The 27,258-nt window shown below is 40.2% G+C and overlaps 2 protein-coding genes across 3 annotated transcripts in view; one reads left to right on the top strand and one right to left on the bottom strand.

Moving 5' to 3' along the window:
• Positions 1-2,250: 2,250 nt before the first annotated feature.
• On the bottom strand, positions 2,251-8,310 carry LOC142417339 (uncharacterized). Its single transcript, XM_075517925.1, has 2 exons — positions 3,252-8,310; positions 2,251-2,830 (listed from the first exon to the last, which is right to left on the bottom strand). Exon 1 carries the CDS (start codon positions 7,946-7,948, stop codon positions 7,319-7,321), a length of 630 nt encoding a protein of 209 aa, XP_075374040.1. The 5' UTR covers positions 7,949-8,310; the 3' UTR covers positions 2,251-2,830; positions 3,252-7,318.
• The window catches only part of MED13 (mediator complex subunit 13), a 58,900-nt gene continuing 39,899 nt past the window's right edge, over positions 8,258-27,258 (top strand). For both annotated transcript variants that reach the window (XM_075517908.1, XM_075517906.1), the window contains exons 1-3: positions 8,258-10,054; positions 12,009-12,243; positions 22,004-22,172. In XM_075517908.1, coding sequence (XP_075374023.1) covers positions 9,989-10,054; positions 12,009-12,243; positions 22,004-22,172 — 470 coding nt within the window. In that variant the 5' untranslated portion in view covers positions 8,258-9,988. The remainder of the gene's footprint in view (positions 10,055-12,008; positions 12,244-22,003; positions 22,173-27,258) is intronic.

The following is a 27,258-nucleotide window of genomic DNA, read 5'->3' as shown; positions in this document are numbered from 1 at the left end:
TATTACTGGTGTGTCCACAAAACTGCAGAATGGTTAAAGGTTGTGTCTTGCCTATGCTGTCAAACTAAATTGTTTGTCATTGGAGTCTAATCTGCAAACTTTAAAATTAGACACCTTTCTAATGTTTTTCCCATGTGAATAAATTCACTACAGAATACTCCCCAAGAAGGAGATGCTTGTTGTCAAGCAATTATATCAGATGAAACATACAGAAGGGTAATATTATAGTCTGAAAATATTTTACCTAATTTACAGGCATGAAATCTGAAGATGAATTCTGGGAATTTAGGGAAGGGAAAAGATAGTTTTTTGGGTTTCTTAATATTTTTTTCCCCTTCTTGTCCTGTGTATTTTGCAGTAATTGTTTTGAGTCTGTAAGTTCTCAGCTTATGAAAAACATTATGGCTGAAGCTATAAAGAAGAAGACATTAAAGCTTTTGCCCACTTAAAGCAATTACTCTGGAGACAAACACGACTCGGAAGACAAATGTTATGCGCTACCTGTAAGTTCTGGTTCACAAAACAGATAAGGAACCAGAGATACTTCTGAACTTGCAAATGAAACTTATTCTCACTGTAATGGTTGAGCTCATTATCTGCTGCTCTTTCTAAATGTAAAGTAAGGAGTGAAATGCCCATATATTCTATATATAACAGCTGACATGTTTTCTGCATTCCTGTGTTTGCCTAAAAAGTCATGGATAATCAACTTAATTTGATGTGCAAAATATAATGCATGGATGAATTCTGATACACATCACTTGCCATGTCTGTGCTGTTATGAGAGGCAAAAACTTCCAGAAAAGAAGCAGCAACGAAAATCTTCCTGATAATTTTCTCATCAGTTTTTCTCCAAGGACCTATCTATAGGTGGATTCTACAGGCAGGGTTTGGGGTTTTTTTCCCCCTGAATGGCTGGTTCTATACGTGTCAGTTATTTTCTCACAGTCTTTCTTGCTGTATTAGAAATCAAACCTACCTTATCACTTCAGATGTTCAGTCCCTACAATCTTAACTAGGAAAAGCTAACCTGAAACATTGACTTTATTATTTAAATCTATGTTTAAAATAATTTTTTAAAATCCTATGTGTATTACAAGTAACTCCCCATGTTATTACTGTTGTGAAGCAGAACAGGCAGGAACCAGCAGCATAGACAGATGTGATTGTAACAGAGGTTAGCATTTTATAAGTAATAGCCTGGGTGTAATGAGACTTATGGTCTTAATTAACTCTTAGAATGTTTTTAACACAACTAAAGTAAGTAAGTTTAAAATCTAATTTACTTGTCCTAACCCTATCAGTTTACTTTTTGCCTTGCTTATGTTGGATGACAAAAACAAGTCAATTTTTCTTAGATTTGAGAGAATTTCTCACAGAATAGAGTATCTATAATTCTAGCAAAAAGGGAAAATTGTATGGGTAAAAAGGATGAGTGATAATGCTGATTGGGTGGAAAAAAATCAGTCTGTGAGGTTAGATTTAGTTCTACATTAGTCTATTCCTTTCTTGGAAATCTGCACTCTTGCGAGACTATCCATCAGCATTATGTAGACTGACAAAATTTGGTCATAGTATTTCAGATAGTTGGTGTATCCTTTTGCTGGAAAGAAACAGCTGGATATTTTCTGTCATAGTGTGACCAATCCACCTCTGTTGTTGTCATTTTAATTGCTGTGGCTGTTTTTTTAAGTCCTCTACAGAAGGTCTTTGTAGTGACAAGAGAACAGTTTACGCTTCATAAGCAAACATAAAGAATGCTGCTGCTAATTGGAGAGGGAGTAATGCAGTTATGATTCCATCAACATTTAAGTTACATTGTTAAAGGACACGTTTTGGTTGTGTTTATGTTGCCACATAAAATTTTACTCAGGGTGAATTTGGTGGGGAAGATTTTATAACAGAAAAGACTAATTCTAGGATTAGGGGGAAGAGGGGGAGGGAGGGATAGAAGTAAATTTTTCTAACCCACATATACAGTATTTAAGATCAGCATTTTATTACTCTTTTTGTTTATTATAACTCTTAATTGCTGGCTTGTGGAACAGCTTGTCTATGAAAATGGAAAGACTCTGTCACAGCCTCAGAAAAGCTCACTTTACCCTGCCCTGAAGAACTGTAGCCACAGTGTTTCATGTTGAAGAGGACTCTTCGAAAATCGCCAGTTTCCCAAAGGAAGGAGGTTGTAATTCAGTAATTTAGTCTTTTTTTCTTTTTTTCCCTAGATATTCCACATGTTGTATCTGTAGACCTCCCAGCTACTAAATGTCTGAAGGACCTTGTTTTAAACCTTCCTTTCTTCATAAATTACATTTCCATGGAATACTTGGCTGTGGATTAATAGTTTTACAGTTATGTGCCCAAGGTTGTTTCCTTTTAATGCTGATTTTTTTTTTCAATTTACATCTCTTTTTCTCAGGTGACAAAATGTTTGGAGCCTCATTTTAAATAGTCTTGGGAGGGCCAAAGGTGCTTCCTTTTCCAGCTTACTGGCTAGCTGGTTGGGTTTTAGAAGATACAATTTTTTAGCATCTAAACAGGGAAATCACAGCTATTTACACGAGAAGAATCATAGAAATGACAGGGCTTCCCCCCCAAAACACTCTCTGTGTAATTGCTGAAGACATTCCAAGCCACTCTAACGAAGTGTACTGTCTGCCAGTCATTATGCTCTTCTTGGAAGACCATCTGTTGCACTTCAAATATGTAAAGGTCTGCTATCATTTATTGCACCAAACAAATCCATTTCTTTGTCTGACATGCTGTAACTCGGGAATCTGGACTAAAGGTAGTTTCAGTTGCGAAGCGCAGGATATTCTCTTTTGTTGCACTATAAATGAAAGATACTCATTCATCTCAAATTTCAGAAGACAAACATACTGATTAATTTCAATGCTTTTGAATAATTTCAATTTATTTGGCAACAAATTGTTAACAACAATAAAAATCTGAAATACATTTTCTCTTAACTCAGCCAGAAGCACATTGTAAGATTTTTGCTTCTGGTGAATGAACCTTTCCATTGTAGTGGTATCCAGATTTGATATATACTGACATTTGAATTAAAATTATCTTATTTTAACTAAATTCTTTAATTAGCTTGTTTTTATCTGAAACTAGTAATTCAAAGAAACTTTTGGTGGTAAAAAATAGAGTGAGAAGCTAGAAATGCTAGAACCTTTCTTCTGATAAGCATGCGTCCTTTACAAGGATGTAATATTGGTTGAACAGTCTTCATTCATATGAGTTACCTAGGATCCTTTCCATGAGTGAAAGGTGCAAGATCAGGCATGAAACGATGATTTGTTTTGGTTTTCCTGCTGCAGATTTAAAGAGTACGTATAGTCATTCATCTCAGACTGGAGAAAATAAGCATTCTGTTTTCACAGCAGAAGAGTTCTGTTCAGAGATTTCCAACCAGAGAAATACATAACAATTTCTGTCTGATCAGGGAGTGGTCCTATCTTTTTCTCTTTCCCTTCTCCTTACTGCATAGCAGCTAATGTTCTGGTCAGAAGTAATAATATGTTAGATCTTGAATGTCAGTAGCCCCAGAGATTCTGACAAGACTATTCATGTGCATTCATACGTCTTAACCAAAGCTGACACTAAAGAGAGCAAGAACTCTCATATTCCTCTTTTTATTGCCGTGCATTAAACTCAAATCTTCTCTTGGAGACCACTGCTAAAAATGACATATTCACCATTTGAAAAAAGCGTTCTTGCAAAATCTAAACAAAGGAGCTGAACATCAATATGGCACAGAGCAGAGTCTCCTGTGAAAACTCTCAGTGCAAATATAAATTATGTTTTACACCACAATTATGGACACCTTACAAATGCTGTAAGATAAATACTAATGGGAAATAAACAGTCCCCCTAATCTTATCTCCTACGGGGGCTTTGCTGTTGTCACTTTTAATTAAAAAGTAAGTGGTCTTCTAATTTCTTGAAACTATATGGCATGTCCTTATAGGAATACTTGGCTTCCAGTAACTTGAGCTAGTTGTTTTCTGAGAAATACACGCTGTGTAAATATTCTGCTGTACCTTTTACTCTGGACATACTTATATACGTACTTGTAGTATGGTGTACAGAACATGTTTGGGTAACTTTGCAGTGGTCTGATCATATTGTTAAAGCCAGATAGACATTTCTTTACAGCAATGATATTTTTAATCTTCTTTTTAAAATTGTTTGGTAGTGGTGACTAACGCAGACTAGGTGGCTCTGGGCATCTAGCCATTTTGAGGTAGTTTAATTTGTTAAAAATTATCTTTTTTCCCACCCAAATCCCCTCGGAAACCATTTGGAGAAGAGAACTGTTGAACAGTTGCCAATAATAAGTCCTGCTGAGACCTCTGTATCCTCCTGATAGAACTGTCGGTGCCAACTGGAGACTGACTGGCATGAGTTTGAACTCTATACTACTTGATATATTTGCTTCACATGGACCAATTACAATAATTACCACCTCTGTAGCTGAAGTTTAAGCATTCAGTCTGCGCTTCATACCTCAGGTTGTTGGCAATATGTTCAATCCTATAATCTCAATTTTCTTTGAACTAATTAAGTAGAAAATAAATACTTTGAAAAATTAGGAGAGAGTCTGAATGGAAATCAAATGCTAAATAATGTCATTGTTTTTCATGTTGCTATTGTTCTTAAGCTGCATTTATTTCTTTTTAGTCTTTACTTCTAAAAGGTAGCATCTTCTTTTAAGTTCGTCTACAGAGATTCACTAGGAGATGCTGTAGTCCATTGACTTTTTATATTCAACAGTGGAGTATCTTTTAATGTGAATGAAAAAGCAATCAAAGCCCTACTTTTTGTTTTGATGCTTTTCAAAATATCATTATTCCTGTCAAAATAAATACTTTTGACTAAAGAGGAAAATCATCTATCCCTTACTCCTTTTGGCTAGATGTTTCAGTGTGAGTGTGGGAGAGTGTAAGGATATAATACCAGGACAGGTGACTAGTGTCAACTGCCCAGTTCCTAACAATGCCACTGGTTTAAATCTGATGCAACGGGATCATCTCTCCCCCACTACCGTTGTCTTTCCAAAAGACTACTTACTTTTTAAATTGGATCAGTAGCATTTTTTTTTAACTGGTGAAGTTTATATTACACAAAGATGAACCTAAGACTGAGCAGAAACTTACTTGACTGTATCTTTCCTACTATGAATGCACTGCACAGTGTATATACTAAAATTTATATTAAAATTTCTTCTTGCAGTTTCCCTCTAGGGAGAGGAAGAGGGAAGGAAAAGGCTACATGTGACAGATGCTAATTATGCAGCTTAATGCACTTCTGGAAGTTGCAGAGATGAGAACTATGGAAGAACCTGTCTAAAAAATAGAAAGCATATTTTCAATAGCATTTTTTCCACAATTTTTTTTTTAATCTGCCTCCTCCCCATTTTTTAAGGAGGCTTTATTTCCCAAATAGCACGTACAGTACGCAAAGGGCAAGCAATGTCTTATGTCCAACATTTGCCAAACGTGGGTATGACCAGCATCCCGTCTGTCTTACTGTTATTTAGTGCTGTACGTGTAACTGGGAAAGCTGGGGGCTTGTAGGTTCTGTAATTGAGATACAAAGCAGGAAGGGAATGACGCTTAAAAAATCTCTAGTTGATGTGTTAGTTTTCTTTCCTCTTTTGTCAATATTTTATTAATTCTTTATCCTGTATTTATGTTCACTGGAAAAATTATATTCTGCATTTGACTGTGCTGGGATCTTCTACAAGTATTTACTGTGTATGGAATATGTAAGTACTAATGAACTGGATCTCAAAATGCATTTTACGAGTCAGTAAACTGGGACACAGAAGCTGGGTTCCTCAAAACTGAGAAGTGAATCAATGCCAAACCCAGTGTTAGACACTGGATTAATCCTCTCTTCCCCATGTCGAGCTGTGCTGTTTCAGGACAAAGAAATAGATTCTCAGCTAGTGAAAATCTGGTGTCATCCTGAAATCAGCGGGGAAATGCAAGAGTACCTTTGCTGTGCATCAAGCCCACACCGAGTCATTGCATGGGATTTCCGTTCCCTCAAGCAAATCCCAGTTTTACCAAAGGATACTTTTTCCTCTTAGAGGGAAAACCATACCAGTTCTTGTGTAGTAACGCTGAATGCTGCTTTCTTTTATTTCTTTCAAAGCACTGGATTTCTCCTTCGGGAGGTGTGACTTAATAACATCTCTCTGCACAGCGAGATAATCACTCTAACGACCGCAGCGGCATGCTGAAACTTTGGAGGGCCTTCGTGTGCCCCTCGGCACCCACAGCAGCGTGGAGGAGCGGGTTTGGAGCGCCGGCGCAGAGCGAATCCTCCTCGCACCACGGTCCTCGTCTGCAGTCACCACGGAGAAAACCATCTGTTCCACTTGGAAAGGGGTTTGGTTCCACATGCCCTCCCCCCGCATCCCGGCTCCGTCCCCAGCTGCCGTGTTTCGATGAGCAGTGAGGGAATGAATCTCCTGCGTTAAAAATACTCTGGGTCTATTTAGATAAAAAGAAGAATCTTGCTTGCCTACACTGACATACAAAAATAGTCTTAGTGCGAGTAAATCTTCAAAGTTTCTCTTGGTGAAAATATCTAGCCTCACTTTTTTTTTAGCTTATCATATAAATTTATTTATAGAGTGTCCTTCTTTCCTCCTACTCTACCGAGACATTTGCAGAAGGTTGCTGCTCGTCTTGTTCGTGAGTCCTGAAATAATTTGCAGGGCCTTTGAAACATCATCATGTTGCATAGTTGTGATGCAATGTGGTGCTGTTGGATGAACGTATCGTATTTTAATGTGAATGTCACGTTAGCTGAGACATTCAAGTTTTTCTTTTACTTTAGGCACTGTACACTGGTTTGTATTTTCACTTTAACTTTGCAGTCAAAAAATTCTGTATATAGCAACTTAAAATTTTACATTCTACATGCAAACCATTGCATAGAAAATTAATATGTAATACGAGAAGATTAACAAGATGCATATACTTTCCAAATATGTCTTAAAAATAGCTTTCACTGTCACTGTAGCATCTTAATTCTGAATAATCTCACAGTCCTTCTGCAAATCTCTGCATATAGTAACAGAGAAACCACCTACTTCATCCTCACAAACTGCACAATATGTATCTGTGCGTGAAAAAAAATTGACCTTTGGAGTACAGTTCTGCTCCAGCAGATACGATGTCCGTGGGACTAGTGAAAGCACTAATGTTTGCATTAAATATTAATGCCAGCTTTCCGAATACTTGCACATCTTTTTAAAAAGGCTCCGAGTATGGAATTTGCTCCGCGGTGCAAAGCGTCAACGCGGCGGTGAGCACAGATCTCGGGAAACCTCTGCCAAGCGGGGCGATTTGCGGGAGAGGAGCCAGGGCGAGCGTTTTCCTCGCTGGTGGGACGGTCTGTGCGGCTCCGGGCTGGCCGGGGTGGTGGATGCATGGGGAACGCCTCCCGAACCGCCCCGAGATGATGCCCGCGGGCGGACGGGAGCCACGACGGCCCCTGGCGCGGGGAGCGGAGGCATTAGGGGGACGGCGAGCTCCGGGCCCGCCGGCGGGGCCCAGCCGCCGCGGGCCTGGCGGGGAGGCGGGACTCGAACACGCGGCGCCGCTGCGTCCAAACCTGCGGCGCAGCCCGCTGCGCCACGGCCCGGCGCGGCCGCTAGATGGCGGCCTCCCAACGAGGAAGGCGGGCGGCTCTCTAGCGCCGAGGAGGCGCCTGGCGGCCGCGCCGCGCCGCTGCACCCTCCTTCCCCCAGCAGCGACGGCGGCCATCGCTGTGCAGGCCCACGTGACGGCGCGCCGGCCAATGAGAGCGCGGCAGGGGGGCCCCGACTCTCGTCCCTGTGGCCGCCATTAAAGAAAAAGGGGCTCGGAATTAAACGGGAGAAGAATCCCCCCTCCCCCTCCCCGCTCCGGCCGCGACGCGACATGGGGGAGACGCGCTGAGGGGGAGCTGGCTGACCAGGATGCCGCGGCCGGGCAGCCGCCGACAGAGGCACCGCTGAGGGGAAGCGAGGAGGAGACCCGCCGGCGGGGGCTTCGGGGCACCGACTCCGCCAGCAGCAGCAGCAGCAGCGGCGGCGGCGGCGGCCGCCGCGTCCCTCTGTCTCGGCGCACGGCGGCGGCGGGGCCGGGAATTGTGGGGCTCCGACCCCTTCCCCCGCGGCCCTTCCGGCTGAGGAGAGCCCGGGGCTCGGCCGCCGCCTCCCCGCCCTCCCGAGGAGACCTCGGGGAGGGGGCCCTCCGCCCACTGCCCCCGCGGGGACGCCGCAGCGGGGCGGCGCGGAGCCTTCCCGCGGCAGCCGCCGGCTCGCCGGCCCTCCCGGAGACCCCTCACCTGAGGAGAGCGGGGGCCCCCGCCCCGCCGGGGGGGGTCTCGGGGCTCGCTCCCCTCCCCCCGCAGAAGAGACCGCTCCGTTTGAAGACTATCGTTTTATATTTTTCTCCCCCTCCCCCCTTTTTTCCCCTGCTTTTTTTTTTTAATTATTTTTTCAAGGGACCAGCCTCGCAGCTGGGCTGGTCCCTCCCCGCCTCACTTCTCCCCCCTCGCTCGGAGGGGTCTTGCGGGGTTTGGCGCGGTGGAGGGGGCCCTCCCTGCCCCGGATTCCCCCCCTTCCTCCGGCCCTCGGCGGTAACTTGGCGGGGTCCGGGCTCCCCTGAAGAGACCCGCCCAGCCGTGTGGACTTTGTGGGGCTCCCTCGGCCCCGGAGGACAGCTGGGGGGGGCGAGCCTCCCTGAAGACACTCGGCGATTTACCCCTTCCTCCTCCCCCGAAAAGACTGGGGATCGGCCTCTGGGAGACTCCTCCATCCTTCCCCGAAGAGACTTCGAGGGTCACCCGCAATTTCCTCCTTCCACCCCTCTCCCCCTCCCTCCTTTCCCCACGGAAGGATTTTTACCCAACGGAGGATATTTTGGTTTCGCCCTCGCTGCGAAGAGTGTCTCTTTTTGGGGAGGGGGGGTTTCCACAGGGGAATTTAATCCCTCGCTGGGCTGCTGAGGAGACTTTTGCGGCCTTTCTCGCTCAAGGAATACCTCCCCCCCTCTCTGCCCCCGCAGATGTTTTTTTGGGGTACACCCCAGGAAATTTTTCTTGTCCTGCCTTTACGAATTCTTCAGACTCGCCTTGCTTCTGGCCCCCAAAGTTTGTTTTTTATGATTTTAAATTTTAATTTATTTGGAATATTTTTGGAGCAGGGGAGAAGAATCTGACCCCCCCCCCCACCCTGTTGCCCTCGGACTCCCGAAGAGACGAGCCTGGATTTTTCTCTCTCCCACAGCCAATCCTTCCCAGTCATTCCACAATTTGCCCCTTTCTCATCTGATGACTAAAGAAACAGGAGGAAGAGGAGGGAGGTTTCTGGATTAATTGCCCCCACTGGATTATTTATTTTTTTTCTACTTCTCTTGCTTGGCATCCGAGAAGAGAGGAAGGAGGGATGTCAACTGATTTTTACCCCTAGCCCCCCTGGATTAATTACCCCATTTTTATTCTCTCGTTGGATCAATTACCCCTTCACCTTACCTCCTCTCCCTCCCCTCCTTATGCGAATGAGAAGACAAGAGGAACAGGGAGGATTTTGATCTTAATCTCCCGTCGTTGGATTACTTACCACCTCCCTCTTTCTGTCCTCCCCTTCCACGGTGGCTTTACCCCCCCGTTTGATAGCCAGAAGAAGAGAAAACGTTCCGAGTTTCTCTTAAAAATTTTTTTTTTAATTTTTTAAATATATTTTTTTACCCCCCTCTCCGATACCACTCTCCTCCTGGGTTATTTATCCTGCCACTATTTCGCGTGCCTGTGTGTCTGTATGTAAATCCCTTATTTAATTGTATTATTATTTGTGCGTGTGCATAGTCCCCCCTCCCCCCTTTCCCTCTCGGTGTCTGTCTCTCTCTCTCTCTCTGTCTGTCTCTTTCTTTCTTGTCGGAGGCTGTGGGATAATGGCGTGTGGGTTGTGGCTGTGAGGATGAGTTCCTGCTTCGTGCCGAACGGGGCCAGCCTGGAGGATTGCCATTCCAACCTCTTCTGCCTGGTAAGTGTCGGCCACCGGCACACACACGCACGGCAGACATAGAGTGAAAGAGAGAGGAGGTTTGGGGGAGGGGAGGAAGGGGTAGTGGAAGCAAAGCAGCCATTTTTAGCATAGCTTCTGTTGGATGAGTCCTCAGAGTAGGCCCTGCCTGGAGCCAGCCAACTCTCCCATGCCCCTCTGGTTCCCCCTCCATCGCTGTCTGTCTAGCCTTGCCCCTCCCTCCGCTTTCTTCCTGGGTAGTATCCTCCCTGCAGCTCGCCTTTTCCTTCGCTTTCCTTGCCTGCAACTTTTCCTCCTTTCTCCGTATCTTCCTATCTCTGCTTCTGAACGTGGTATTTCTCGCAGGAGGTAAGGAGAGCTGCTGCTCCTCCTTCTTTCAGCCCCACATCTCGGGGAACTTTCTCTTTGCTCTCCCCGCCGGTGACATCCCGGACAAATCTGAGCTGAAACCTCCCTTCTTCCTTGCTTCGAAAGTGATCTCTTTTACTGCTTGTTTTTATTCTGGAGGTCTGCTTTTGGTGATGCACTCCCTGTGAAGCGGTGTTATCTTATGTTTTTTTGTGCACCATTTTGTAGTCTTTTTAAACCCAAGTATGAAATTGTTCAAATTGTTGCTTTTGGTAGCTCCTGAAGTAAATTCGATTTAACTGGACTGTGATGCAATTTTTTTGGTGGCTGTGCTGAGCTGTTTCATCTGCTTTTTGATGCAAATTAGCTAATCTTAGCTGACTGCCGGATATTTATTATTCTAGAGATTGTTGTAAGGGAAAACCTGTGCCAGGCTGTGGTACTAATATTTTTTGGATGGAGGGGAACCTGGACAGCCTGAACATGTCTGCAGCCTGCATCAGGCCTGCTGCTCCATATTAGTAGTGCATTTTTAAATCTTAAAGTCTTTCTAAAGTATCAACTGTTGCAGACTTCCTACCTTTCGTCCAAATTGCTGCTCCTCCTGAAGGTAGGAAGGCTGCCATGTTAGGTTTAAATGTTGCAGTAATCTTTTGTGTGTTGTCATATTGGGAAGAAAAAAAAAATTAGTGACTTCTTAGCAAATGCCAGCCTACTTCGTTCTCCCTTCTCAAAGAGAACCCAGGGGCAATGCCTCCCCTATGTGCCTTAAGGTGACTATCCTCATCTGAAAAAACTTAGTGCTAAAACTTGCTATGGTATTGCATTGTAGATAATCCAGGAATTGTCTGTTGCCCATTACATACAGTAGTAACTCTCTTTATAAAAAGTCAAATGAATTATTGCCTAGAAGGGGATTTAGTGGATCATAATGTGGATGCAAGTGTCTGATGGATAATTTAATGACAAAACCAGGATTTAAATTCTTAAAATGTGGTGTGAGAAATGAAAAGTGTGATAGCTCTTGGTAAAATAAGTGTACTTGAGAGGCTTCCTGTGTGAGACAGAGAATTTTTTACAATGGAGAAACTTGTGAAATTTTCCAGAGTAGTAGATGACTGGAAGAATGTATGCTTGAGTTAGATTTACTGTATTACCTATTTCCTCAGAGTAATTTTGGATTGAAAAGGTAGTGTATGCAGAAGTAAGCAAAAAGAAAGACGTTCTTTGCTAAGGCAAGTGTTCAGTAGATTGGACAGTTGCAGTCTGCAAATAATTACATTATTCACTCGTCTTTCACTTTTTTATTTTAAATCAAGTCTGACTTTTCTCTCTGTAATCCTAAAGCTGCAGTGAAAATGAACAGCTCTTGCTTTACTGCAGTTATTAAAGGAGATTTTAAAACAGGGTGCCTGATTATTTCCAGTTTATCTTCTAAGGTACACAAAACTTACAAGTACGGTTTCTGTTAAATTTTGTTGGATTAATCCTTCCTTTCTTCCTTCCACCTGTCTCTTCCTGTGCCATCATCTTGTTACAGCAGGTTGTTTCTGTTGGGGATGTACCTGCCCCAGTGTCTGACAGTTGTTCTTTTCCTTTCCTTTAGGCTGATCTAACTGGGATTAAATGGAAGCGATATGTATGGCAGGGTCCAACATCTGCCCCAATTCTCTTTCCGGTCACGGAAGAGGACCCTATTTTGAGCAGTTTCAGTCGCTGTCTGAAGGCGGATGTACTCAGTGTTTGGCGCCGAGACCAGAGACCTGGACGCAGGGAGCTATGGATATTTTGGTGGGGTGATGACCCCAACTTTGCTGACCTTATTCATCATGATCTCTCAGGTAGGAGGAAATTAATACCTTTGGTCTGTGAAAGGATGCTGTTACTCAGGGCTGTCTTCTGCCAGCCCTTAGAAAATCTGTACTAGATGAACTTTTGTCTATCGATAAGATAAACGTATTGCTACAATCTACGCCTTTGAGTTTATGGTGGTAGTGGAAAGAGCTCTCAGAAAAGCCAAACTATTATGGCAGTGCAGTGATCAAACAGCTACTGTCTGTGTTTAGGTGGTCTTGGACTGCTAGATTTTCAAGAATCAAGTTTTTGCTCCCCACTTGTTTCTTTTGAAAAAAAACCCCAAGCCTATGAATTTTGGCAGCTTCTTCACAAGAAAGCTGTGCCTAAAGCTGTGCCTGTGATTCAGAAGTGATGTCTTAAACATGTTTTGATAAGAACCCTTTTGTTGGGCAATTAGAACTTTCAAATTCAAACAGTAAACCCCATTTTATTATGTAATAAGAATTGTAGCGATCTGGGCAACTCTTGAACCGTATGGAGTTGTTTTGATTGGAAGTCAAATCATCGGTGAGAAGCCCTCAAAAGAAGGCACCTGAAACTAGTTTGCTGTTTTTGTGTAAGAATCTCTAAAGTTTGTATTTTTAATTCTCTCTTCCCCCTTTCCTGGTGCTCTGAACCTGTACCTGCTTTCAAACTTAGACTTTTGAAAGACTGACAATATTTGTATTTCTCAATAATGTTGTACTTAAAATTTGGCACCTTGTTTTGAAAATGTTTAATTGCTGATCTCAGTTCCCAAAGTAGATGGGTTTCCAGTTGCTTATCAGTAAGGTGACAAAGTTAGGTTTTTAAACTATCTGTGTAAGTCTAGTGGTGAGACCTACACTAATTCTAGGAAAAAAAAAAAAGTCACGTCACTCCAATTTCCTTTCAAATAATGTACAGTATTCAGATCACTGAAGTGTAAAATGAGACCAAGGTTTGGTGACCTGGTAACCAGAAATTGTAAATGCTGTCTGTGTTTGTGGATAAGCTGCAGAACAAATATGAGTTTGAAGTGCCACTGAGGAAGTTGATTTGAAACAGTTTAATAATGTGTGGAATTTTCATACAAAAATAATATGATCTGAAAAACAATTGATGCACTAAAATGGTGTTTATTTCTTTGAATAATTGACTTCAAAGATTGGTATGTTGGTCATATACCCGTCTGTCCTGGAACTAGAAACTTTGCATCTGAAATGGCACTTACATTGTAGGTTGCTTGATATTTTAGTGCGTTTAAGGCTTCCTTATTTTGCCCTGTGAATAACCTCAGTCTTGACCTGCAGGGAACATCCTTTGTGTGACTGAGATGTAACTTAGACTAAATGCTATTTTTGGCCTGGGCCTCCCCTGAGCAAAGGCCAACACTTGTACGAAAGTAGCTATGTAAATTTTGTATGCTGTTGGCTGGTGGGATTAAATTGAGACAAATATGTTACATTATTTTTTGAGTGGAAGATCAAATAACAGTTAAGCCATTTGGAGGGTGCATTTCTGCACTATCTGGCCGTCAAAATTATTTGTTTGAGCAACTTTCTTTGCGTTCTCTCTTGAATCTATCTACTAGTGATATAGTATAGAGGTACCTTTTGAAAAGAGTGGTGTTTTGTAGCTGAACTTGTAGATCGGTGTGTATTTATGCTTTTACGGAATTACACTTTTGCGCAGGTAGATAAGCATGTATCATCGTGGGTACTTAGCAACTCTTAACCTCTTTTAGGGTATAAGGGAGAGAGAGTAGAGGATTAGAGTCTCCCAGCCAGGTCTTTGCACTTGTTTTGGGTATTTTCTTTGTTCAGGTCACCTGTGGATGTCTGTGCTTCAGTAGGGCTATTCTACACATCTTGCTGTTAGATATTTTTCTGCAGAAATGCTTATCACTCAGACTGTTACCTATGCCTCTGTGTAGATGTATCTTACATCTTGGTTTTTGCAGGCATGTTTTTGTCTCCTTTTAATTAAAAGGAGACATTATAATCTCTTAAAGTGTGTTAGTCTGCTTGGCTCTTCTGACCAGAAGTTGATAAAGATATTAATCAGCTAGATTGTGGAAGAGATGGCTGAGGAGTGCCTGCACCTGCACTTTTTCTCTTTCCCGTTACACAAAATCTTAATGTGAACCTCATATAAGAAAGAATTATGGCTGAACCCAAACAATGTTATCTGACCTTTGTCATAGACCTAATGGATTTCTTTCATTGGTGGACAATTTCTCCTAGTAATTCACGTTGCCCTGTTCTCTGATTGCTTGTTACATTTTCAATGGGAAAGATAAATTACTTCCTGGCAGAGGCTTGTTACCTGCAAAATTGGTTGGAAATTGTTTGCTGCTGGCGGTTAAGGTGCTGCCTCATTTAGAACTTTTCTACTTGGTAGGTGAAGAATTGTCCTGAAGAATGGGGCGAGGGAGGACGAGAGGGGCTATGCAGTCTGTTTGCAGCTGGCGTGTCCTTTACTGCCTATGGACAGACTTCTCTTGGGGAAGTGGGCCTTGAATGAGCTGTAGTTAGAAATATGCTGGGGCAATGTTAATAACTTTGGATTTTGGCTTTCTTTGGTATGCCACTATGCCTGTTAAGGAGAGATTGGTATTTTGACAGTTTTTGACTTTTTTTTGGTGATTTGTAGTTTCGATGAACAATGGACATTCAATGTCTGGAACGTATCTTGGTTATCAACCCTCGGGGATTTGAAATGTGGCAGCCTTCAAGAATCCTTTTGTCCCCTACTGAGTGCCCTCCCAAGATCACTTCAAAAGGGAACGTACGGTTTTGTGGGTGTACATCTATGCATATCAGATTAAAAAAAAAAAAAAATCTCTCTCTCTTCGGCCTGTACATTCTAGAAGTTCATTCTTTGCCCTGGAGATATGTTTGAATGCCTGCTACTGGCTATATCTGAATTCTTGTATCAAGCCTTGGATAACTGTCTTGTTGATGGTCAGGGTTTGTTGTTGCCTGGGGGCATGTCAAAAGGAGACTTGTTCAGAGATGCTGATTGATCAGTAATATTGACTTCACTCAATCATTTTTTTTTTCCTTCCTTAGGAAGCTACTTACTGTATATAATACCAAAAAAACCTAAGTCTATTTCTACCCCAGCATAGCTGGAGGCAGACAGAAGTTAGTGAAATGTTATTTTATCCTCTAACAACCTCAAAGGTTATGTTTTTGTTGTGACAGTGAGGCTTGATTATAGTAATTCCTGTAACTCAAACCTTAAAGTAGGACATCTTTTCAAATTTCAGAAGGCAATGGTCTCTCACTGGTCTGATCAGCAGTTATTTTATCAGATAGGTTCTTTCTTGTTTTAAAGTGGTTACCTATACACTTGGATGTTTTTTAAATTGGCAGTAGATGGTTTCAAACCTGAGAACAGTTGGGTATGAATTATGTACAAGACAGAGTCCCAAGGAAATGGTTACAATTTGATTAATGCTTGGATAGGGGAATGCTTCTATATACCTTTGACCTTCAAATTGCATCTTTTAAATGGTAAGCTGTAAGATGCATCTTTTTTGTTCTGGTGTCTATTAAATCTTGTTAATTTACTTTAAAAATTAAAGAGTTTTCCTTGTACCTGTCACATATCAAGTTAATCAGTTTTTGTGTGCTGAACGGTCTTCCTCATGCTTCTGCGAGGGATAAATGTATAAAAATAATGCTAGTCTTAGCTCCTTGCTGGGCTTGTAGGAGTGCTTTAAAGAAAAAGGAGAAAGGTCTGTATACCAGTGCTTGTCCATTGATACTGTATGGTAAAACCAGCAACAGTCATGGCAGCAAAGACTTCTGTGTGTTGTGTAGTTCTCAATAGATGTGTGTTATAGATCAAATCCTTGTCTCCAAACAAATTTGTGAATTGGTTGGTTTGTGCTGATCTCAGCACTGAGAGTCTCATTACTTTTAATACAATGGAAACCAGACTATGAGCCAGTTAGCATACTGAGAGTTCTGCAAAAAAGCCTGCCAGTTGCAAGTAGTTGGCAAAGTGAGCTTTGAAAATAGTTCAGCTAGTGGCTTGCATTTTTTTTAATAACTTTTGCTTCCTAAGACCCTTTAGCTCCTCCAAAAAAAAAGGGATGCTTTCTTAAAAATTGTGCACCTAGTGTCAGTATGGTGAGCTTAAGTAACTTGTCTGTGGTGGATACGAATGTTCCTGTGTATGTAATAAGCCAGCGTTACGAATGTTCCTTGCCATGTGGTGCATTGGTGCTTTAGCATTTCTTCAGTCCTCCATGTTAGAGATGTGTCCACTTAAGCAAAACTATTGAGACATATTATGCAAAAATTACTGAAGTAATTTTACATTTTTACAGTCTTTGTAAAACTTGTGTGTCTTGGTGTGAGTACCAGCTCGAAGGTGACATTTAACTTTTTTTTTCCTTTTTTCTCGTGACCAACATGCATGTGAAATATCTGTGGAGTAAGGTGAAAAATACTTTGTCACAGTAGATGAGGATTTTGCATCATATTATGGTGGTTGTACGTACAACGTCACATGCATAATATACCTGTATAAATAAGAGCAATGACTCCAGGGGCACTAAGGGCAAGATTTAACAATATAAGTAAAATATATTTGTGTATGGAATTACTGAGAGACAGTGTGGAGGAGGATATTGGAAAATTTAACTATAAAATTTTTCAGCTTTGCTTTTCTTGTGGCCATGCAGACCAGACCAGCCAAACTTATACCCAACAAACAGTGAAGGAAAGCCGTTACCTTGTTATCCTTATAAACAGGCATAGCTACACACTTACAGAAAGGTCATGCTTTTAAATTTGTAATATCTAGAAAAATATTCTGCTGGGTAGAGAAAGTATGAAACCTATATATGTGATGCTGGTAAAAGGCTAGCACTACAAAAACTGATTTGTATTGGTGCTGAGTATTTTGAGTGTGGTGTTTTGGACAGTAGGTCATGTTTGGCTTGCTTCTCAGTTGATGAAATTTTCCAACTAGTTTGGATATCTAGGGTGTTACATCTAGACTCTTTTTAGTGAATGTAAATAACAGATACAACTCTACTAGAAACAAACTTAAGTTGTCTGACTTGGATTCTTAAGTGGTGTTTTTGAATTGCAGTCAGTCCCTTTTTTCACACAAAATCTGTTGCTTCTCACTTATTTCATAAGGGATGTAGACCCTCAAAATTATTTTTCAGTAGGTTAACTGGATAATTCTTGCTTTGAGCAATTTTATTTAAAGTATTTTAATTTAAACATCTGGTTTTTAAATAGAAAACTTTACTCAAAGTGTTTCTGTCATATTATTACAATAGAGCATACAGCAGCAATTTCACGCTACTTTGCTTATTATACTTCCCTTGTAATCTGAAGTTTATATAGGGAGTTTGATTGTATAAATCGGTTTTGCATCAGTCTCTTTCTATAACTGGCATGCTGCCAAATGATGACAGAAGGGAAGCCTGGGAAGGTAAGTAATACTTCTAAAAGATGCGTCTCAGTCATGATGCTAAGGAATGAATTTTTCCGCTGTGTAATTGAAGTAATTGAGGGGGGGGAATTGTAGTCCAAAGTGGAGGCTTAGCTGTGGTTTGTTTCTTTGCGTAGTTTATTTTAGAGGTTTGTTGAGCATTAGGAAGATATTTTTAATGGTATGGTAAACATATTCAGCCTTTTCAAGAGTTGATGCTTACTGGTGTTTTGCTGATTTGGCTAGCTATATGTTAAAAGGAAGAAGGGGGAAAGTCCACATTCTTTAAAAACGTTCTTGAAAATGTCATTTTTAATACTGTATATTTATCTGTTGCAGTATAACTCAGGAAATTAAAAATTGGTATTCTTGCAAAAAACATAACATTAAGCAAAGATGTATATTTGTTAGCAATCTTTGATTAATCTAATAATTTATAATGATTTATAACAATAGTTGAATAATCAGTAAAAATGAACTTTACTGTTTCAGGTGAACTGTATGAGGCATGTAAAGTAGAACATAAAAGTACTGAAAGCAAATAGCCTCCTACAACTGTTTAATTAAAATTGGATGGTGGTAGTATCAAGGAGGTGTTGACTGAGAAAAGTTTGTTATTTATGTGTAGTATGAAAGTTGCTTTTTCCTGGACATTATTTCCATTAATTCTTCATTTCCTGATAATTTTTAGCTTCATTTAAGGGAAACTCTCTGCTTAATATGTGGTGTAAAGAGGGAGGGAACAAATTTGTTATTGTGGGATGGTATGTATATATATTTGTCTAATGGATTGATGGAAAAGTGTGTCACAGAGGAGTTGAGTGGTTTGGACAGCTAAGAGGACTAATCAAAACCAAAATATTTGTAACCTTCAGGTTGCCAGAGCACTTGTGTGGATAACACTTGTCTGAAGTGAAATTGTGGCTTAACACCTTCTTAAAATGAGTCAGCAACTTATTTTGGTTTATTATCACTATCAGATCGAACATTTGAAGTTACTGTGTTTAAGAAAGATTAGAAGACAAAAGTGCCTCTTCTTCTCCTTCTCTTTTGAAAAATGGTTTACTTTGTTCAATTTCTGTTAAGTAGGAGGATTTTTCTCATGCTGAGAAACAACAATCTGAATGAGGAAGAAAAATAGCTGGGAGATGTGAGCAGATGTCATATTTCTCTCCTTCCACCCGCCACTCTAAAAAAGGGGGAGGGGGGAGTGACTAAATAGGCTTCAAAAAGACACAGAACACTTACTGCTATTTTTTTGCATGAATTTGAATAATGTTCTGAAATGAGGGTATCTTTAACTGTCATCTTATTTAACCTTCCCTTTCTATAGCAAGATGCACTTCAGTTTGAACAGGTGGTCTTATTTTGGGTACCAGACGTTCTTCCTGATCAGTAGGCATGTTTACAGCATGCTGTCTTTTTAAATATTAGAGTCTTAATTGTAATTTTCATCTAACGCCTTACGCTTGCCCCACATAATATGCTCATCTAAGAGCTCTGTTTCAGCAATAAACTTAAGACAGCTAGGAGAGCTCTTAAGAATTACGATCTTGTGGCAAGTTCTTGCATGTAAACTTTTGTTCCTAACTTAGTTGTCAGCACAACTATTAATGTTAAATGAAATACCTAGCACTTTGTAGTGTCTTCAGAAAATGGAAACCTGTCCTTTGTGTCCATAGTATGACCATCAAAATACAAGCTTTGAATTACACTTCAGTATCTTTGCAATTTCAGCATCTTTCTTCTCACTGATAGACTAATATGTCAAAACAAAATTAGGCGTAAAGGCTCGAAATGGGTCTTTCTATTTCCTCTTATAATAGGTAATTGGTGCAGGGGATGTTCTTAGAATGAATTTTTTAAATTACGAAAGCCATATAGAAACCAACTATTTAACCTTTGAAATGGTGTGGAGTTTATTGTGCAGTTAAAGTCCAATATCATTTAGCTTTGTAGTTAATGTTTGCTCTGTTGAGCTGCTTGTTTGCCACCAGTTGAGCAGTATGTGCTGAGCAGCAGAGCTGCCTGGAGGATAGGGCTGCTCATTTGGGTATGTCTACAAATCTCTGAGCTGGGGAAAAATGTGTCCTCTTGGCACAAACACTTTATGCCCTTTGACTTTGGACCTTTGTTGCTTTTTTGTTACAAGCTTCTTGTACGATGTTTCTTTAGTGAGTTACTATGTTATGTTTTAGCTTTATGGTTTTTAAAAACAAGTTTTTGCTGAACTTCAAAACTGGAATAAGGTGATGGGGTGGGAAACTCATGATGAGGTCTCTTATTTAGGAAATGTGGTTCCTTGCTTTACCTTGTCTTTACCAGAAAATTATTTCATGTAATGATTCATCTGTGTGGTGCACGCATCTTCATTTATAAATTATAGGGCAGGTCTGTTTACTCTTCTTCTGTCCCTCAGAGAAGGATACTGGGAGTAATTTTCTTTAACTCCCAATACTGATCTTCAGTGGAAATGTACTTTCATTTGTGTGGAATCTAGCAATATACAAATATGGCCACTACCTTTGGGTTGCAATAGTATCTTGAAATTCCTTTCTCTGTCATCTTTGTCATCAAGATTGTTTATTGTAATAATCTGTAAGATTTTTTTCTAAATAAAACTCTAAGGTGTCTGGTTTTCTACATGCTCTCTAATTTAAGGATATTGAGACTTTAGTTAATACTATTGCAACCTTTTAAGCTTGTAAGTGGCTTCCAGATAAAGGTGAAGGGGCTTATTTCAAAGGGGGATTTAAAATGCAAGGACTTGGCTGTATTACTGAGGTTTTCTGACCATCGAGCAGACCAGTGGAAAGCTGAACCAAAATCCTCTGTGAAGGAGAGGTGAACAGACAGGTTGCTATTGTAAGACCTGTTGTATAGAACTAAACCTGAACCCAAGCCTTGCTTCTTGGAGGTGTGCAGAGAAGGTGTGAGGGGCAGTGAGTGTGAGATATGAGCAACCTGTTCTAACTGTGAACTCCGAGTGGGGGTTGGAGCAGACGACCTCTACAGGTGCCTTTCAACCTAAATTATTCTGTGACTGTCCAGAGACTGAAGTAAAAATATGTCTCCTTATCTATGTCAGACAATCTTCTAGTCTCTGCGGCTACCTGGAGTATAAAAGCAATGGCGTTATAAGAATAACCATGCTAGGTTAGTCCAAGGAGACCAGTAGCAGATCCTTAGGGATATATGTAAAACACGATATACAAGGAATTGTAGGCATAAACACAAGACCTGATTGGCAGTAATTTAAGGACAAGATCTCGAGTTTTCTTATATTATCCTCCATATTAGTGTGTTGCTGGGAATGAATGATCTCACCTACACACCGAGAGATACTACAGGAACTTTCAAATGTCCCTCATTTTGCTTGTGTAATGTAATTGTAATGCCATTGTAATTATTTGGACCCAGTGCATATACTTCTAGGGCCCGTAAACTATGTTCAAACACTGGTTATGTGCCAGGCTGGTTGAAGAGATTACAGCTTCTTGTAATGAATCTTGCTTTGTGATTTGGCAAATCAACTTGGCTTGTGTAAGTTGGATTCCATGACTGCATTTGATTTGTGGGGCACATGAGGTCTCAGTGTTTCACTTCAGAATCCTGTCAGTATAAACTGGGCTTTGTCTTTCCGCTTGCTGTTTTCCTCTTCTGTTCTATGTATAGATCAGAAAGCAGGACTAGCCTGCTTAAATATCTTTCTTTTTTATTTTGAATTAAAAAGAAAAATCGCAGTTGTGAGCATCTTCTGGGGAGAATCACGTTGCTCTTACCCGTTTTCTGAATCTGGGCATTTTTCTTCCTCCTCCTTTGGAAACTGATGAGCATTAAGGGTCAGTTGATCAATGATATTTGTGCCCAGCTTTCCTCAGTCAATGGTAGATAAAGACACTAGGATATATTAAAAGTTTGGCTTTGGGCAATTTATTTTTAAGCATAATTGTCAGCTAACTCTTCAGGCTAAGTAATTCAAACTACCCAAAACATGAGCCACCTTGCAGATAGATCAGTATACAGTGATCTTGCAGGCTGGAATATGTAAGGTCCTGGTGCTAGTTGTTTCCTTTTGTGTACAAATAGCTGTCGAATCTTTTTGTGGGAGACAAGATATTTTTATAGCTGATTACCTTTAGCAGTTATACTATTATAATGTGAGTAGAGATATTATCTGAATGTTACAGGCTTTTTTTGGTTGCATGCTATGCTGTGAATGTCTGAAAAGCTTGTGGGAAAGAAAAGGATACTGTGATATGTGCATGAAATCATAGGATGGAATTCAATGCTAATTTATTTTTTTTTCCCTTTGCCTTATAGAAGAGGAAGATGGTGTTTGGGAGAATGGACTTTCTTATGAATGTCGCACTCTACTTTTCAAAGCTGTTCACAACCTGTTGGAGAGGTGTTTAATGAATCGGAATTTTGTACGCATTGGGAAATGGTTTGTGAAGCCTTATGAGAAAGATGAAAAACCTATAAACAAAAGGTAGGATGTTTTATTTTGCTTTATTAAAGAAGTTGTAGGGTTTATTTAAGCTTCATGCTAGAAGAAACATTTCATTAAGGGCACTCTGTTTATGGTTTATTTGAGAACGTGGATCTCTGCTCTTTCTTGTCTTTCTGCCTTTTTGGTGTTCTTCATAACTTCCTTATGATGAAAGGAAGTAATAGTAAAGGTAGTAGGCAGTCTGTTCTGTAATGATACTCATATACAGACCATGGATAATGAGAATGTTGGAAAAGAAGCTAGAGTCTTCCAGAAAGGAAGAAAAGGATACCTGTGTGAAGAGATACCTGCTCTGGACTTGCCAGTACAGTGACTGGGACTAATTCTGATTGTAAATACTAAGAAAGACTCATTCTTTGAACAAGCGGGATCTAGAGAGCTATTTATAGGCACCACATGAGGTTTGGGTAAATTGCGTCTTATGGGAGATGCTGAGAAGAGAGCTTGAAATGTCAGCTCCTGGTCAGAAAGAAAGGTTGTGTCTGGGAACACTGGTGTTAGAAGAATACATGTGGCCTCCACATTGAGGGGAAGGAGGGCGAGAAGAGAATTTTTGATCTAAATTGGAAGGACTTCTTCTCATGGTTCTAACGTGGTTTGACACGGTCTATGTTGCCTAGCAATAAATAATGAAATGAATAAAAACTAGGTTAGCTGGAACAAGTTTAATCGCTGTTCCCAAATCAGCTTTTAAAATCCAAAGTAATTTAAAGCTTAGACGAGGGGTTTTTTGGTGGGGGGCAGGGTGTGTGTGTGTGTATGTATGTATTAAGTCTTGCATGCAGGAAATTTTGAGATCAGTGGCTTTGCTTTTTGGGTGTGGAGTTAGCCATTGTTGGCATCTTCTGCAATAAATTTAAACTTGAAAGAAAATTAGAACTGTTTTGGAGCAAAAGAAGCAGAAGCACATGTTTATGTGCCTTTCTATTAGTAGTTGTGAACTGCTGCTTTTAATTTATGTATAAACTTGTCCTTTAGTTCTAGGCATCTCTTTCTCCACCCTGGTTAGGGCAAATATTTCCTCTCTGGGGTGTCCTTGTCCATCCATTTCTTCTATGTGTTGTTGCTATAAATCAATAGTAAAGAGTTTACTTTTAACTGTTTGGGCTAATATTGTCTTGGCACAGTCTGGACTTTCCTCATTTGAGGAACTGGTTTTCCAAATTGCCATTTGAAACTAGCATTAGTTATGTCATGGCATCTCTTACAGTAATTCTATAAAGCTCTCTACAGCAGCTGGAAAAGCTGATGAAAGCTTTTAAAATAAAATAGCAGTGTTTGTTGAATTTGGAGACTCTGATTCTTTTTTTAAGAAGGTCAGAAGGTCAGCATGCTTGATGAAAATAACTGAAGGAATTGTGTGCTTACCCACACAACAACTTCATCATAAGTAGTCCAGAACTACTAGAAAAATATGTAGAAAGATGTACACTGATCTGTGTAAAACAATTTCTTTGTAGAGAAATCTCAATGTTTCATACCAGATAGCTCAATACCATGTGATATTCTGAGTATTGGCTTTTATGAAATGAAGTGAGGGGAATGGTTAACAGATGTGCATCTTGGCGTATTTGGCTCATCCCTTCTAGGAATATCGATAATTTGGATAATCTGTACTCTCTGGGAAGTTAAACTGTTCGGAAGTATCAGTTCAGGCCTCTGCTGCTCCCAGCAACTTCCTGTGGCAGAAACCCAAATGCTCAAAACAGGTGCTTTGTGGTACCACCTCCGTAGCTAGGAAGTGTGTCACTCTGTGATGGAGGAGAAAATGTCAAGTGGAATGGTTTGAGTGGATTTTGGTGTCTCATATAAACTGTAATACTCTTGTAGTCAAAAGGGACATTTCTCTCTTATCAAGCGTTAAGCTTAAGGCCCTAACTCAACACAGAAGGACTTGCAGCCTGCCTAGAAAACCCTCTGAATGTTGCACCCAGGATGCTAATGTTTCCTACCAGACAACTGGTATTAAGGTTTAGTTTTTGTTAGTTCTAGACAACTTTTGCATATTTTTCCTTCCTCAGAATCCATTTAATCAGCAAGACCTATACTAAGTTTATCTTTTTTTGTAGGTGTGGCTGACTTAACTAAAAACCAAAACAAACCACCATGAACCCCTCTCCAAAGGCATTCTTCTACTCATGGTTATGGATGCGCATATCTTAAGAATCGGAACAGTTTTGAAGTTATATTTTTGTCTTTTGGGCATTTTCACCATCTTTCAAGTAATAGGAATAGTAATATTCATAATGCTAATCTCAAAAGCATGTCATACTAGCTTCTCGATGTAGGAAGAACAGAGTCTTTTTCAGAAGACTTTCTGTTTCTTTCTCTATTACAAGTGTATATATATATCTCCCCCAAAAGTAGTGCTTCTCCTATGTAGAAGTGGCCACAGATGAATGTGGCAGGTATTGCATCTGTCATAGGGAATAAAGCCTTTCTGTTCAGGGAGGTTGTAATTACTTCTCTATATTGCTTGTGTTGATTAAATGTATATCTTGTTCTTAAGGAAGAAAAAAGTTACCCATGATAGTGTTGGTATATTTTTATTCATCCTTTCCTTCTTAGAAAACATTGAACAGTGGGAGAAGTACAGGAAGAAACTGCATGTACCCAAAAATGGGAAGGCTTTACCCCACTCTTTTATCCCTGCATGAGTGTTGCCTTGCTTCATTTCAGACCTTGTTACTGTTATCTTTAGTGCCTACTTCCATCCCATATTGTTATGTATACTTTGCTTTCTTTGGGACTGTTCTTTGCATTAACATTCAGAAACCCTCGGATAGAATTCATGTGCCTGTGTAATTTAAAAGCACTTAGTATACTGAGGGTATGAAGTCTGTTACCAGTCTGCTTCAGATCATAGTTTATATACTACCCTGCACTTTGGGGCTTGGCTGGCCACTCCATAGACTTGTTCTCTGTGTATTATAACTACAGATTTCAATAAGGTTGGCTGTTCTTGCTGGCAATCTTTAGTTTCAAAGGCTTTGATTAGAGACTGAGTAGTCGGTGCTCTTGATGGTGGTGGTAGCTTCTTAACATGTGCTTTGTGAAGCTATGGTTGAGCAATGTGCAGGATTTTAGTCCCACTTTTTCACTTTCTTTCTCTTTGAAGGATGCACAGATAGAGCTATTTCTTTCATTTGAAGCTGATCCCATCTGTGGTTTTTTTTCCTGAGTTCTGTTTGAAAGCATGTGGTTCCAGAATGTGAGATTTTCTGTTATCTTGTCTCCCGACAATAGAAGTCGGTCATGTTGCGCTTTTCGTATGTATGTGGTAGTGCAACAGACATAAGGCTGTAATTTCTAATAGGTGTTTGGCTGTGATGGCAGATCCTCAGGCAGTCATGGCTTCCTGTCTGTTGCTCTGTTATTTTTCCTCTTTGTATAAGGTTATATTAAAAAAAAAAAAGAAAAAAGTCTATTTCATCATTGCGTTGCATACATCTTAAAATTAAGAGGACAGTCCTTAATGTTCATAAACTGATGCCACTGTGGCATGTGAATAGATGACCAAGAAAACAAGAATTAAATGGTTTTAAGTGTTCCCTGTTTAATTATGTTTAATGATGTAACTCCTAAAACAAACAAACTAACTTATTAAACTAACCGCATATTATTGTTTAATATCTCTTAAAAAATTTTGCTATGGAAAAAGCAAAAACCTCAGATGTTTGCATTGTGCAGCCACATGCTGCATATTGACAAGGCTGCAAGGTAATAACCATTATCTGCTCTTCCCTCCCTCCCCCTACTTCTCCCCAGTCTAAAACCAGCATTGAGAAAAGTGAGACAGTCATGTATTTGGTGAAATTTGATCTGTTAGAACAAGACACGATTACCATGCCTGAGGAAACTGTCTGAGGTTTTCAAGTATGCTAGTTCCATTTCTGTTTATAGATAGGGCAGGGAATGGAGTAGCTAACTCCCTAAAGTGTGTGGTGGGTTTTTTGTTGTTGCTCATTTGTAAGTAGGCGATTTTCAGTTTCAGGAATGGGTGATGGGAGTCAGCAGAACAACAGTGTAATAAAAGACTAAAGGGGAGGTTTTGCTAATGGTCTTAGTTGTAACCAAACAGGAAAAAAAAATCATTGCCTCGGTATTTGTCACAACCTTTTTCAATCACTTAAAGCAAGGTAGATTACAGAAGCTCAATAATGTGGTTTAAATGACTGCATATTAAATTACAAAGTTTGACAAATAGGAATGTCTTTCTCTTTTTCTCCTTTCCAACCTGTTGTGTTGTTATTGCCATCTTCAGAAATATGGTTGTGTATACTTTATTCAAAAATCTACCCTATAAATATATGAGACGGAGATTGTGATCTGCTGCATCCGATTGTCTGTCTACCTTTTCTGGTTAGACTGCTCAAGTAACAGCCTTTGGATGAGACTTTCCTCTTGCCAACTGGATGCTAAAATAGTAGTGTATACTTGGAATAAATATGATTAGGAACCTTGTCAGATTAAACACTATTTTAGATAAAATTCCTTAATGAAGATTAAATCTGACGCTCCTAATGAAACAGAAATATGAAGTGCTTACGTGGAGGATGTCTCCTGAAGTTTTGGTAATAAGTACAACTTGCTAAACTTTAACACAATTGAAATACCAGTAAGCAAATAATTGAGTAATCCTGATTTTGTGGGAGGATCTGATAGACAACTGAAAATCTAGAATACTAAAAGCTACTATATTACTTGCATGGTTGCTTCCCCCCCTTGTAAATAGGAAATAATATAACCAGTTGCAGTGGGTGGCAAACCAGAACTTGTGTCTGATGAGTTCACTTAAACAACCCACAAAAAACCACTAAAAAAACCCCACCATGCACCCAAAACAAACAGACAAACAAGCCCCCCAAAAAACCAAAAACCCACTTGGAAAATCATAAGTGATAAGCTTATCATAGCTTACAAAATGAAACTTGCTGCACAGGTTTCACAGGTAATGTTGTTTAACGTTAGTCTGGGTGCAGGATTTTATAATGCCAGCCCACTGTTCTTTTATTTTTTCATGGAAATACTATTTTATCTCCCTGATGTAAATAATAAGTATGTG

The sequence above is a fragment of the Mycteria americana genome, chromosome 15 (genome assembly GCF_035582795.1).
Source record: "Mycteria americana isolate JAX WOST 10 ecotype Jacksonville Zoo and Gardens chromosome 15, USCA_MyAme_1.0, whole genome shotgun sequence".
In the NCBI taxonomy this organism is placed as follows: Eukaryota; Metazoa; Chordata; class Aves; order Ciconiiformes; family Ciconiidae; genus Mycteria; species Mycteria americana.
This window is presented reverse-complemented; position numbering and strand designations above follow the sequence as displayed.